Genomic DNA, 13,750 nt, shown 5'->3' with positions numbered 1-13,750 from the left:
ATGCTTTAAAGCCTCCTTTGCCAGCTCCTTCCAAACCCACAACCTCTACCATTTAGAAGAACCAGAGGCAGTGGGTACATAGGAATACCTGATTTGGAACTATCTATTGTCATTCCTTCACTGTTGCTGGGTCAAACTCCTGGAATTCCCTCCCTCCTTTCACAGCACTGTGGGTGTATGTACACCTCATGAACTGCAGCAGTTCAAGAAGGTGGCTCACCACCACCTTCTCAAGGGCAATTTGGGATGAGCAGGAGCCATCTTGAATCAGTATGGCCCACTTGTTGCTAAAGCCCATATCCATGACTTTGTCACCTCCAGACTCAACTATTTCAATGCTCTTCTGGACTATCTCCCATTCTCCACCTTCTGTTAACATCAGCTGCTGCCCATATCATATCCTGCACCAAGTCCTGCTTTTCTTTGACCCCTGTCCTTATTTTGCTGCCATTCCCCAATGTCTCAAATTCAAAATTCTCATCTGTCTTTTAAATTCTTCCATGCCTGATCCTTCCTTATCGCTGTAACCTCTTTCGAGTGCTCCGAGCTCTCTGTTCTCCTAACTAACTGAAGGCTTTTGTAAATCTTCCCTCCTTCCATCCCACCATTTGGCAGCTACGCCTTCAGCCATTTGGGCCCTGTGCTCTGGAATTCCTCGCCAATATCCTCTCTTCCTTTAAGACCCTCCCAACTCTTTAATCAAGTGTTTGGTGACCACCCCAGCTAATAACTCCACTTGCGCTTCTACATCCATTTTGTTTTGATTAAATTTTGGGGTGTTTTTGTGCATGAAAGTGTCATGGAAATAATCCATCACTCCAACATCTAATTGTACCACATAGTATTTTGGATACTGTCCTTGGAGGTTTATTTATACATACAACCAAAGGTTGAACAACACTCCATAAGACCACCGGGAATAACTGCCAGATCGCTGTTAGTTGATCTCACATCACAGACTACATCATCAACAAGTTGGGATTCGAACATATCCCAGACAAGTAAAATTCTTTTTTGTGTGTAGGCCTCCTTGTCTCAGATTCCATATTTCTTTGATCTGTTCATCCATCCACTTTCATCCATTCAGCCTTTCTTGTGAACATGGACAACAGCGTCTTTCTGAAATTTCTCCTTGGGGGAGAGCTTTACACTTGAATATCCACCATTAGCTTTAATTTTGTGCCACACGCCTTGCAAAATGGAACCACTGTGATCCGTGTCTTTTTGTGGCTAGTCGTCTTTACAAGGATGGTTTTTTCCATCAATCTTGGTAAAGTCTTGTTTGCTGGTATGTTGAAATTCGTTGCTGTTTCATCCTAATTTCCAACGCAGGCCAAACAATACGCATTCTTCTGCAATGTCTCATGACAGTTCATTGGAATTTGATTTTTCTCGTTTAGGTGGCAGGTGCTGTGAAATTCCCATTTTCTGATTGAGTACTAAATCATGCCTTTTCATGAATCTTGTGCACCATTTGCACTGGCCTTGAATTCTGGAATACCAGCTTTCTTTGCTGCTCTGAGGACATACAGTCGGATGTGTGTGCGGGTGACAATATGACCCAATGCTTGTTAACCACTTTTTTTTCCTGATGTTTAAATTGAGTTGCGTAATTGTTATTCTTTCGCAAAGGCATAGTGATAGATCATGTGGTACTGCTCGTTGGCTGGGAGATTGCTGATAGAATTGACAGAGAAAATCTAAAGGTTCCTGTGTGTGCCTTTTAATGAACCGTGGTAATTACCGGTAAGTAATTACTAACCACAACGCCACCCGATCCCTGAAAAGCTACGGTCGACCCTATGAAAAATTCCAGTGTTTTAGGTCAAAAGTCGGAGGTGGGAATCGGGGCCGGGGGATCAACTTTTACCCGAGATCAACTTTTACGTAAGTATGTATGGTGTATCTTTGGTTAAAGGTAGAAATGGAAAGCCTGGAACTGACGGATAATGAAATAACCGTGATGATCAGTGGTGGGGTCAGCAGGGTAGGGCGGGGGGGAAGCGTTGGTGATTATTGGTGAGGTGGGGTGGGGTGGTATTTGGGCAGCTCAAACATAAGTGCTGACAGGAATGTAATGCCAGTTTTGGTCTGATTGTTCAAAAGTAGCAGTTTGGGATCCATTGTCCTTCCCTGACAAAGCTGCTAGATCCTACTTTCCACAATGCTGACAGATCCCACCAACCCCTCCCTGAATCTGCCATTCTCTGCCCTTTCAAAAATAATCCAATTATACCCTCCCCAGATGGGCACCATCTCTTGGTTCTCAAAACCCCTTATAACACTTTCACCAAATTCCGCACCTACCCCATTTCCACAACCCACCTTTTAAGTGATATTGGGATTTTAGGCGCTCCGCCCGAGTGCTTACAGCCTCTACACCCCCCTCAAGATAGTCCTGTCATGATACAGCAGACTTTGCATCTTCTTCCCAACGTTCTCACGTTCCAGAAATGCACTGCCCTCAGTAAAGATAAATCAGTGTTCCAAGTATTATTGCTTGGCACCGCATTCCTATTTATAAAACCTCTGACTTGCCCTGGGATTTCCTTTGAGGGATCTTCTAATCAAAACTATTTTAATCAATCACTTGTATGAGTTTGATATTGTCAAGCTTCCAGCAACCCATGTACTCAGAATCTTTAATATTGAGCGAATATTAGTACTCAGGAGCAAGGGCTAATAATTTTTTTTGCAAATACATGACTAATCTGTATTGATGCAATAATGAACACGAAACAAGTTTGTTGTGCAACACTGATGAACAATAAAGTAGTCACCTCATAAAATGTGGACATGTTAATTTGTGATTTAGGAAGCTGTGCTACATTTATAATGGGGCAGTGTAGGGTTTACTTAAATCTTTTGAGTATGGCATTTGTTCTTGGTAGAGTAGAGGAGGTTAAATAAAGATTTAATAGAGGTGTTTGGAATCATGAAGGGTTTTGATAAAATAAGTAAGGGAAACTGTTTCCACAGGTTGCCTCAGTAACCAGAGGAATCAGATGTAAGGTGGTTAGGAGAAGAATCAGAAGTGAAATGAGGTTTTTCTGCGCAGAGAGTTGTTATAATCTGGAATCCATGGCCTGAAAGGGTTGTGGAAAAGGGAATTGCAGAAATACTGGAGGGAAAAATATGCAGGACTATGGGGAGTGGCAGGGGAATGTAACTAATCAGATAGCTCTCTCAAACAACAACCTGTACTTATATTGCCCCTTTAATGAATCATCCCAAGATACTTCACAGGGGCATTATAAAACACTGAGCCACATAAGGAGATATTAGTACACAAAGCCTAAAAGTTTGGTCAAAGATGTAGACTTTAAGGTCTGCCCTAAAGCAGGAAGGTGAGGGGTTTAGGCAGGGATTCCAGAGCTTAAGTCCCAGGCACCTGAAAATACAACTGCCAATGTTGCAGAGATTAAAATCGGGGATGTTCGAGGCCAGAATTGGAGAAGTGCAAATATCTCAGAGTTGTGAGGCTGGAGAGAATTACAGAAATAGAGAGGGGTGTGAAAACAAGGATGAGAATTTTAAAATCAAGCTGTTGCTTAACCTTGAGGCAGTGTATGTTCGTGAGCACATGGGTGATAGGTGAATGGGACCTGGTGCAAGTTCGGATATAGGCAGCGGAGATTTGGATGACCTCAAGTTTACAAAGGATAAGTGTGGGAGGCTGGCTAGGAGGAGTGTGTTAGAATAGTCAAGCCTAGAGATAACAATGGCAGAGATGAGGGCAGAGATGGGCTGATGCAAGGGCCTGAGTTGGCCAATGTTATGGAAGTGGAAATAAGGGGATCTTAGTAAAGGCGTGAATATGTCATTGGAAGCTCATCTCTGGGTCAAATATAACATCAAGGTTGTGAACTGTCTGGTTTAGTCTTACACAGCTGCCAGGAAGAGGGATGGAGTCAGTACAGTAGCTAAGGAATAAAGTTTGTAGCAGAGACCAAAAGAGCTGGCACTATGGGCTAAATGGTGTCCTTCTGTGATGTATCATTCTGCGATTTGTAAAAAGCACCTTTTTAAATATCTGGTATGTGAGTGGCTTAAGAGATTGGATTTGCAGGGCTGAGTAGATTCACAATGACAGAACAGTAGCACCAAACGCTGACCAACTTGCATTTCAAATGGGATTGTGGGGAGGAGTCATAGACATGTACACGTTTTGGCTGTATCCCCATTTGTGTACTGCTGTTACCTAGGATTAGGCAGTTTTAGCCCACATTGGCTGGGGAGTTGTTTAGCTGCCTGTCTTACTGTATTGTGACTCCTTAAGCTATGTGATGTCATATCTTTGTGTATTTATGTGTTCAATTTTGTGAGTAATCCTGAAACTTTAAAGGTGGACGTTTGAGGTGGCTACAGTGGCCACATGAAGTTAGTTTATGGTAAGCATTTCTTCCAGTTGTTTGTATTGCTCAATGGTGTAATTGATGCAACTGAGCTTCTGTGCAGGCCAAACGGGTGTATTATCATTTGGTATTGAGACATAGCATAATTACATCAACATAACCTCTCAAAACCCAATAGATCATAAAATACCTTGCTTAATGACATGCCCTAGGCCATTTACCTTTAATCACAGTCACCTTTTTAATCCTCTGTACAAATTTGAAATTTAAATTGTGAGCGGGCATTGAAGAATGACTAGCAATTTAAAAAATGCTTTTCGCTACCTCAGGATCTCCCAATTCACTTCACAACAAATTAATTACTTTTGATGTGGTATAATGTAAGAAACACAGCAGCCAATTTGTGCACAGCAAGCTCCCGCAAACAGCAATATGATAATAACCTGATAAACTGTTTTTTTAGCGATACTGATTCAGGGATACATATTGGCCTAGAACTCCCTAGTTCTTCAAAATAGTGCCATGGGATCTTTCATGTCCATGTGACAGCAAATAGGGCCTTGGTTTAACATCTCATTTGATAGGAGGGATCTCTGACAGTGCAGCACTCCCTCAGTACGGCACAGGAGTTTCAGCCTAGGTTTTTTGTACTCAAGTCTCTGGAGTGCAACTCAAACTGACAACTTTCTGGCTGAGTGCGACCAACTGAGTCCAGGCAGACCTTCTGACAATATATCATGAGATATAAGACATAGGAGCAGAAATTAGGCCATTCGGTCCATCAAGTCTGCTCCGCCATTCAATCATGGCTGATAAGTTTCTCAACCCCATTCACCCGCCTTCTCCCCGTAACCTTTGATCCCCTTACCAATCAAGAACCTATCTATCTTGGTCTTAAATACACTCAATGACCTGGCCTCCACAGCCTTCTGTGGCAATGAATTCCATAGATTCACCACTCTCTGGCTAAAGAAGTTTCACCTCATCTCTGTTCTAAAAGGTCTTCCCTTTACTCTGAGGCTGTGCCCTCGGGTCCTAGTCTCTCCTACTAATGGAAACATCTTCCCCACGTCCACTCTATCAGGCCTTTCAGTATTCTGTAAGTTTCAATCAGGTCCCCCCTCATCCTTCTAAACTCCATTGAGTATAGACCCAGAGTCCTCAAACGTTCCTCATATGTTAAGCCTTTCATTCCTGGGATCGTTCTTGTGAACCTCCTCTGGACCCTCTCCAGGGCCAGCACATCCTTCCTGAGATACGGGGCCAAAAATTGCTCACAATATTCTAAATGTGGTCTGACCAGAGCCTTATAAAGCCTCAGCAGCACATCCCTGCTTTTATATTCTAGTCCTTTCGAAATAAATGGCAACATTGCATTTGCCTTCCTAACTACCGACTCAACCTGCAAGTTAACCTTAAGAGAATCCTGGACTAGGACTCCCAAGTCCCTTTGCACTCCAGATTTCTGAATTCTCTCCCCATTTAGAAAATAGTTTATGCCTCTATTCTTCCTACCAAAGTGCATGACCTCAAACTTCCCCACATTGTATTCCATGTTTCTTTGGTGTCCTAGAATGGTTACAGCATGGAAGGAGGCCTTTTGGCCTGTGAGCCCATGCTGCCATTCTGCAAGAGCAATTTAACTAGTTCCTCTCCCCTGCCCTGTCCCCGTAGCCCAGCAGATTTTTCTCCTCTGGTGCATATCCAATTCACTTTTGAAAACCATGATTGAACTTCTCCGTGCTTTCCAGATTATAACCACTTACTGTGTCAAATAAGTTTTTCCTCATGTTGCCTTTGGTTCCTTTGGCTAATCACCTTAAATTGATGTATTTTTGTTTCACAATTTCCTCTGCCAGTGCGAACGGTTTCTCCTTATCTACACTGTCCAGGCCTCTCGTGATTTTGAACACCTCTCTCAAAGCCCTTCTTGAGTTTCTCTTATCCAGGGAGAACCCCCAGCCTCTCTCATCTGTCCACGTGACCATAGCTCTTCACATAAAAATAGTTCTTTTTTGCACTACAAATCGTTGTCATGAGATCTGCCCAGAAGAGGAATACTGTGTCACTATTAAAAATAGAACCTTCTGCACAGATTAAAAGTCTGGAAGTCTTTTCAGCACTTTGTGGTTCTAAAAGTGAATTTCTATAGATGATATGCTTCTACGCAATGTTTTACTGCTCTATTTGGTACTTACAATGAGCCTTCTTTCCTATAACAACAGTCCCAGTCTTAAATAACTGAAAAGGTTTTTCCACAGTTAGTGTAACTAACGGAATGCATCTGATGACTGTAGTATTGAGGGCAGAAGTATTATGTTTGTTCCTGCTAGCTAGTCATACTTTGGACAGAACAAGAATGGGGGAAAACCTTGGCGTGCAGCAATTGTTTTTTAAAAAAAGCTCACCTCATTCGAAGCAATTTACAAGGCATGAGGAAAAAAAGAGGAGGAAAGTGATTTTGTAGAATGAACCAATTTCTGGAGAAAACCTATTTTTTTGGAAGGAAGTGATGAGGAGGGGACAGGTGTAGTTGAGAATATTTATTTAGCATCCGTGTTGCTCTACTTGGTGCAGAAAGTGAGTGTTGGTCGTCTTGTTGGTCGTGGAGGATAGCCTTTGACAGATTGAAATGATTTGCTTTGACCGTTGAAACTTATTTGAGGGTTACATCAAATAGGCTGTGAATATCTTCTCTGACTGACAGATGTCAGACCCCTAGTTGCTTCTGTGATGACATGGAATGGAATCTTTGCTTGTCTGGGACACTCTCTCGTTCAGCTGCTTAGTTTTTCTTTGCTGATGTAAGGATGGACGTTGACTTTCTAATACTTTGGAAGGTGAATGGATACTTAACGACCTTTTATCTATGGGGCTGAGAGTCAAACATAAGAACAGAAAATGCTGGAAATACTTAGCAGGTCTGGCAGCATCTATAGCGAGCAAAACAGAGTTAATGTTTCAGGTCAAGGGCCTTTCTTCAGAACTTTCTTTCTCTCTCCACAGATGCTGCCAGACCTGCTGACCAGCATTTTCTGCTTCAGATTTCAAGCGCCCACAGTGTTTTGCTTTTGTCAGATATACCAACAGTTGGGATGAAAGTATCCTTTACTGGCTGTAAGTGTTGAGAAAAGTCTTTGCATTTGGTTTACACAATGCAAAAACTGACACTAATTTAACACTAATTGCTACTATCTTGCTGGTTTGAGGAAATAGGAAAATGTAGTAGGGGTGTTTTAATGCAATTACGCAAATGCTCAATACCGATACTGGGTGCTTGAAGTGAAATGCAAACCATTTCTGAGCACGTGTATCCATCATCTAAGGCATGAAACATATTGAGCTTTTCATTTTGTTATCATAATGTTTAGAACTGAAGTGGCCATTAAATGGCAAATTAATTTGGGATGAGCATTTGTCGAGTTGTATAAATGAAATATTCTGACATCTTGTAGCTGTGAAGTAAAAATTTACTTCGATTTTTATTTTTATAACTCTTTCCCCAATTGCCTTTGAGAAGGTGGTAGTGAGCCACCTTCTTGAACTGCTGCAGTCCATGTGGTATAGGTACACATAGTGCTGTTAGGAAGGGAGTTCCAGGATTTTGATCCAGTGACAGTGAAGGAACGGCGATACATTTCCAAGTCAGGATGCTGTGTGGCTTGGAGTGTCTGCTGCCCTTGGAGATAGAGGTTGTGAGTTTGGAAGATTCTGTCAAAGGAGGCTTTGTGAGTTGTTACAATGTATTGGTGGTGGACAGAGTGAATGCTTAGGGTTTTTTAAATTTGTTTATGGGATGTGTGCATCGCTGGCTAGGCCAGAGTTTATTGCTTATTCCTAATTGTCCATGTGGCTCTGGAGTCACATGTATACCAGACCAGGTAAGGACAGCAAATTTCCTTCCGTAAGGGCATTAGTGAACCAGATGGGTTTTTACGACTATTGGCAATGGTTTCGTGGTCATCATCAGAAGACTTGACATTTTTATTGAATTCAAATTTCACCATCTGCCATGGTGGTTTTGAACCCTGGTCCCCAGAGCATTACCGTGGGTCTCTGGAATACTAGTCAGTGACAATACCACTATGCCACCGCCTCCCTCCTGATGGACGGGGTTCCAATCAAGCAGGCTGCTTTGTCTGGGATGGTGTCGAGCTTTTTGTGTTTTTGGAGTTGCACTCATCTAGGCAAGTGGAGAATATTCCATCACACTCCTGAGTTGTGCCTTATAGGCGGTAGACAGGCTTTGGGAAATCAAGAGGTGAATTACTCATCTCAATTCCTAGGCTCAGACCTGCTCTTGTAGCCTCAGTATTTATATGGCTAGTCCAGTTCAGTTTTTGGTCATCGGTAACCCCCAGCCTGTTGATGGTGAGGGATTCAGTGATGGTAATGTCATTGAATATCTTGGGGAGATGGTTAGATTCTCTCTCGTTGGAGATGATCATTGTCTGGCACTTGTGTGGTGTGAATGTTACTTGCCACTTATGAGTCCAAGCCTAAATGTTGTCCAAGTTCTGCTGCACATGGACACAGGCTCCTTCAGTGCGTGAGGAGTTGCGAATGGTACTGAGCAATGTGCAATCATCAGTGAGCATCGCCAGTCCTGACCTTATGATGGAAGGTCATTGATGAAGCAGCTGAAGATGATTGGGCCTAGGACACTACCCTGAGGAACACCTGTAGCAATGTCCTGGGACTGAGATGATTGATCGCCAACAAACACAACCATCTTCCTTTGTGCTAGGTATGACTCCAACCAATGAAGAGTTTTCCCCCCAATTCCCATTGATATCAGTTTTGCCAGGACTCCTTGATGCCACACATGGTCAAATGCAGCCTTGATGTCAAGGCAGTCACTCTTGGTAATTGGCTGGGTTGGATTTGGCCTGCATTTTGTGTACAGGACATACCTGAGCAATTTTCCACATTGCCAGATAGATGCCAATGTTATAGCTGTAATGGAACAGCTTGGCTAGGGTTGCGGCAATTTCTTCAGCACAATTACTATTGCCAGGACATTGTCAGGGCCCATAGCCTTTGCAGTATCGAGTGCCTTCAGTTGTTTCCTGTTGTTATGTGGAGTGATTTGAATGGCTGAAGATTGTCATCTGTGATGCTGGGAACCTCCTGGCTGAAGATTGTTGCAAATGCTTCAGCCTTATCTTTTGCACTGATGTGTTAGGCTTCTCCATCATTGAGAAGGAGATATTTGAGGAGCCTCCTCCTCCAGTGAGTTGTTTAATTGTCCACCACCATTCAAAATTGGATGTGACAAGACTGCAGAGCTTAGATCTGATCAGTTAGTTGTGGAATCGCTTAGCTTTGTCTATTGCTTGCTGCTTACACTGTTTGACACGCAAGTAGTCCTGTGTTGTAGCTTCACCTAATTTTTAGGTATGTCTGGTGCAGCTCCTGGCAAGTCCTCCTGCACTCTTCATTGAACCAGGGGTGATCCCCTGGCTTGGTGATAAAGGTGAGGTGGGAGATATGCTGGGCCATGAGGTTACAGATTGTGGTTGAGTACTATTCTGCTGATGGCCCACATCACCTCATTGTTGCCCAGTTTTGAGTTGCTAGATCTGTTCAAAATCTATCCCATTTAGCATGATGGTAGTGCCACAGAGCACAATAGAGGGTCTCCTCAATGTGACGATGGCACTTCGTCTCCACAAGGACTGTGCGATGGTCACTCCTACCGATACTGTCCAGGACTGATGCATCTGCTGCAGGCAAGTTGGTGAGGTTGATGTCAAGTATGTTTTTCCCCCTTGTTGGTTCCCTCACCACCTGCCGCAGACCCTGTCTCACAGCTATGTCCTTTAGGACTCTGCCAGCTCAGTCACTAAATGGACATTGAAGGCCCCCACCCAGAGTACATTCTGCACCCTTGCCACCCTCTGTGCTTCCTCCAAGTGGCGTTCAACATGAAGAAGTTCTGATTCATCAGCTAAGGGGGATGGTATATGGTAATCAGCAGGAGGTTTCCTTGCCCATGTTTGACCTGATGCCATGAGACTTCATGGGGTCCAGAGTTGATGTTGAAGGCTCCCTGGACAACTTCCTCCCTCTGGTGGGCCTGTCCTGTCAGTGGGACACGACATACCCAGGGATGGTGATGGTGATGGTGGTGTCTGGGACATTGTCTTTAAGTCGTGATCCCGTGAGTATGACTTTGTCAGGCTGTTGCTTGATTAGCAGTGGGACAGCTATTGCAATTTTGGCACAAGCTCCCAGATGTTAGTAAGGAGGACCGTGCAGGGTCGATAGGTCTGTGTTTGCCATTGTCATTTATGGTACCTAGGTCAATGTCACATGGGGTGAATTGAGTTGCGTGAAGACTGGCATCTGTGATGCTGGGTCTTCAGAAGGAGACTGAGATGGATCATCCACTCGGCGCTTCTGGCTGAAGATGGTTTCAAATGCTTCAGTCTTGTATTTTGCACTAATGTGCTGAGTTCCCCTATCATTGATGATGGGGGATATTGGTGGTGCCTCCTCCTCCTGTTAGTTGTGAAGTTAATTATCCATCATAATTCGCCACTGGATGTAGCAGGACTGCAGAGCTTTTATCTGATCCGTTGGTTGTGGGATCGCTTGGTTCTGTCTATCGCATGCTGCTTCCACCATTTGGCATGCAAGTATCCTGCCTTGTAGCTGCACCAGGTTGATATCTCAGATTTAGGTATGCCTGCCCTGCTCCTGGCATGTTCTCTTGCACTCTTCATTGAACCAGGGTTGATCCCTCGGCTTTATGGTAACGTTAGAATGAACAATATACTGGGTTATGAGATTACAAATTGTGGTTGTATACAATTCCCCTGCTGCTGATGGCCCACAACATCTCATGGATGCCCAGTTTTGAGCTGCTGGATCTATTCTGAATTTATCCCATTTAATATAGTGGTCATGCCACACAACACCATGGGGGATATGCTCAGTGTGAAGTCAGGACCTTGTCTTCACAAGGACTGAGCAGTGGTCACTCCTGCCTATACTGTCAAGGACAGATGCATCTGTATCAGATTGATGAGGACTAGGTCTGGTAGGTTTAGCCCCTTTGTTGGTTTCTTCACCATCTGCCAGACTGGGCATACAGCAGCTATGTGCTTCAGGACCTGGCCAGCTTGGTCAGTGGTGGTGCTATGGTACCACTCTTAGGGATGACCATTGAAATCTCCAACATCACAAAAACAGATTACCTGCTCATTATCACATGCTGTTTATGGGAGCTTTCTGTGCACAAATTGGCTGCTGTCTTCCAGCAAGTGATGACATTTCAGAAAGTACTTCATTGGCTGTAGAGTGTTTTGCGACATCTGGAGGTTGTGAAAGTCTTTTTTGTGTGGTCAGTTTTATTACACTCCCCATTCAAAAGGAATATGTGCCATACAAGATGGAAATAAATTCTTCATCTCCATGAAACTGCAAGGGGGTGGGGAGCTGCTAATGCTCACCAATACATTTCATGCTTATTGGATGTGTTCTGTTTTATACTGTTACCATTTCCTAAAACTTTAAAGTAATTGCCAAGAACTGAATGTGTTTTTTTCTTGAATAGTAGCATATTTTTCCCTAGTTTCCTTGGCTTGAGAAACCTGGTGTGTTGATTGGACCTTTTCAATAGGTGATATTTATGTCCTTAATTTAAGAGTGAAACTACGAGTACCTTTCCCAAAACAGCAGCTGCCAAACAGGTAGTGACATTAAAGGAAACTTTTCTATTGCCAAAATAAATTTTGGATATTTAAAATTTTGTACTTGAGTAAAACAATTTAGACCCATTAATCCTGTACATGACTATATTAAAATGTGTAATTTCCCAGTGTAAATTTAATGCATGGTTTTGCAATATAGTTAGAGTGGAGGCAGAACTCCTGACCTCGTCTAGAATTTTGAAGCTGTTTGTACTTCACCCTCATCTGGGAGAATCTGTTGGCAAATTTAAAGTTTACATTTTCCCCCACGAATTCAGTTAAATTCTTTCAAGCCTGTGTGCATATCATCCTTGTATGAGCTCTAAAAGATTTTTCCTCCCCATGAACAAAGCTGGCTGTGTGGGATTGTCACAGCAAATCATTAAAAAGGAGGCAAATGAATGCCTGGCCCAGAATAGGATTAAACACTCTAAATAAAAATTGTAAATGTTGTTGCTAAGTAGACGTAGTTAAAGCCATTGTATCGGGTAAGTTGAAGGAAATTTTACCCTGAGGCTGACATTACAATACTTGAGATAAAAGCAAAAAACTGCGGATGCTGGAAATGCAAAACAAAAACAAAAATACCTGGAAAAACTCAGCAGGTCTGACAGCATCTGCGGAGAGGAATTGTTGAAGAGTCATATGGACTCGAAATGTTAACTGTGTTCCTCTCCGCAGATGCTGTCAGACCTGCTGAGTTTTTCCAGGTATTTTTGTTTTTGTGTTACAATACTTGACCTGGGGATGCATTAACATTTCTCCACCCAATCCCCTACCCAAAACAATAGTTTTTGGTGGATTTTGCCCCTCACACTGTTGTCCTGTGAACCATATGTTTACATCAGTCGCAGTCTCTTAGGGAGTAATTTGTGTAAATGTAGGAGGTACAGATGTGGATGAAATTTGCTATGGACCAGAGACCAGGGAGTGTTATTTGTGGAACTCAGTCAGAGTTCAAGAGTTCTGTTTGAAGTTATTCATTTGTCAGAGTTAGTTTAACTGAGTGAGGTAAAGTTCATGGCATGGAGAACTTTACATGACAAGGGCCTCATTGGTCAAACGCAGTGACAGTAAACTGCACTTTAATGTGTTGCCTTTACCTTGAAAGCGTCAGTGAAAGAAAATTGTAATATGCCGAAGTTCAGTCTTACCACACGTGTGTGCTATGTTACCAGTTTTTTTTGTTGCAGTTTTTGTCTTTTTTTATGTTAAGTACTTCCATCATTAATGTAACTTGGTGCCAAAATCCTCTGTATTGCCTTTGGCTTCTTATAGCAGGTATAGTTAAGCATGATCTAAGACTCATCTATCATCCTAATGTTAAGTGGTCTTGTTTTTTTCATTACTCTGAATAATACTCTTGGTCAGAAGAATTTGGCATTGTATTTTCTGCCATTTACACTGATCTCTTCTATCATGTTTCGGTCTCTCTGGTGCAGTCCCGCCACAGCACTTATCAGTCATAAATGATACCTTGCATGACTGTGACAAAGATAAACTTTCCCTCCTCACCCTTCTTGACCTGACCGTCACCTTTGGCAGGGTTGACTGCACCATCCTCCTCCGACCCCTCTCTGCTATCACCCTGCTGGCTGGGACTGCTCTCACCTGGTTCCATTTTTAACTATCTAATCATAGCCAGAGTATTTCAATGGCTTCTCTTCCCACACCTGCACCATTACCTCTGGTGTCCCC

The 13,750-nt window shown here is 43.0% G+C and overlaps 1 protein-coding gene across 1 annotated transcript in view; it reads left to right on the top strand.

Moving 5' to 3' along the window:
* The first annotated feature begins 1,022 nt into the window (after positions 1-1,022).
* The window catches only part of LOC144693008 (long-chain-fatty-acid--CoA ligase 1-like), a 135,914-nt gene continuing 123,186 nt past the window's right edge, over positions 1,023-13,750 (top strand). The window contains exon 1 of the mRNA XM_078562268.1: positions 1,023-1,746. Within this exon, the coding sequence (XP_078418394.1) occupies positions 1,727-1,746 (20 nt within the window). The 5' untranslated portion in view covers positions 1,023-1,726. The remainder of the gene's footprint in view (positions 1,747-13,750) is intronic.

Source organism: Cetorhinus maximus, chromosome 2, assembly GCF_964194155.1.
Source record: "Cetorhinus maximus chromosome 2, sCetMax3.hap1.1, whole genome shotgun sequence".
NCBI classification, from domain to species: Eukaryota; Metazoa; Chordata; class Chondrichthyes; order Lamniformes; family Cetorhinidae; genus Cetorhinus; species Cetorhinus maximus.
This window is presented reverse-complemented; position numbering and strand designations above follow the sequence as displayed.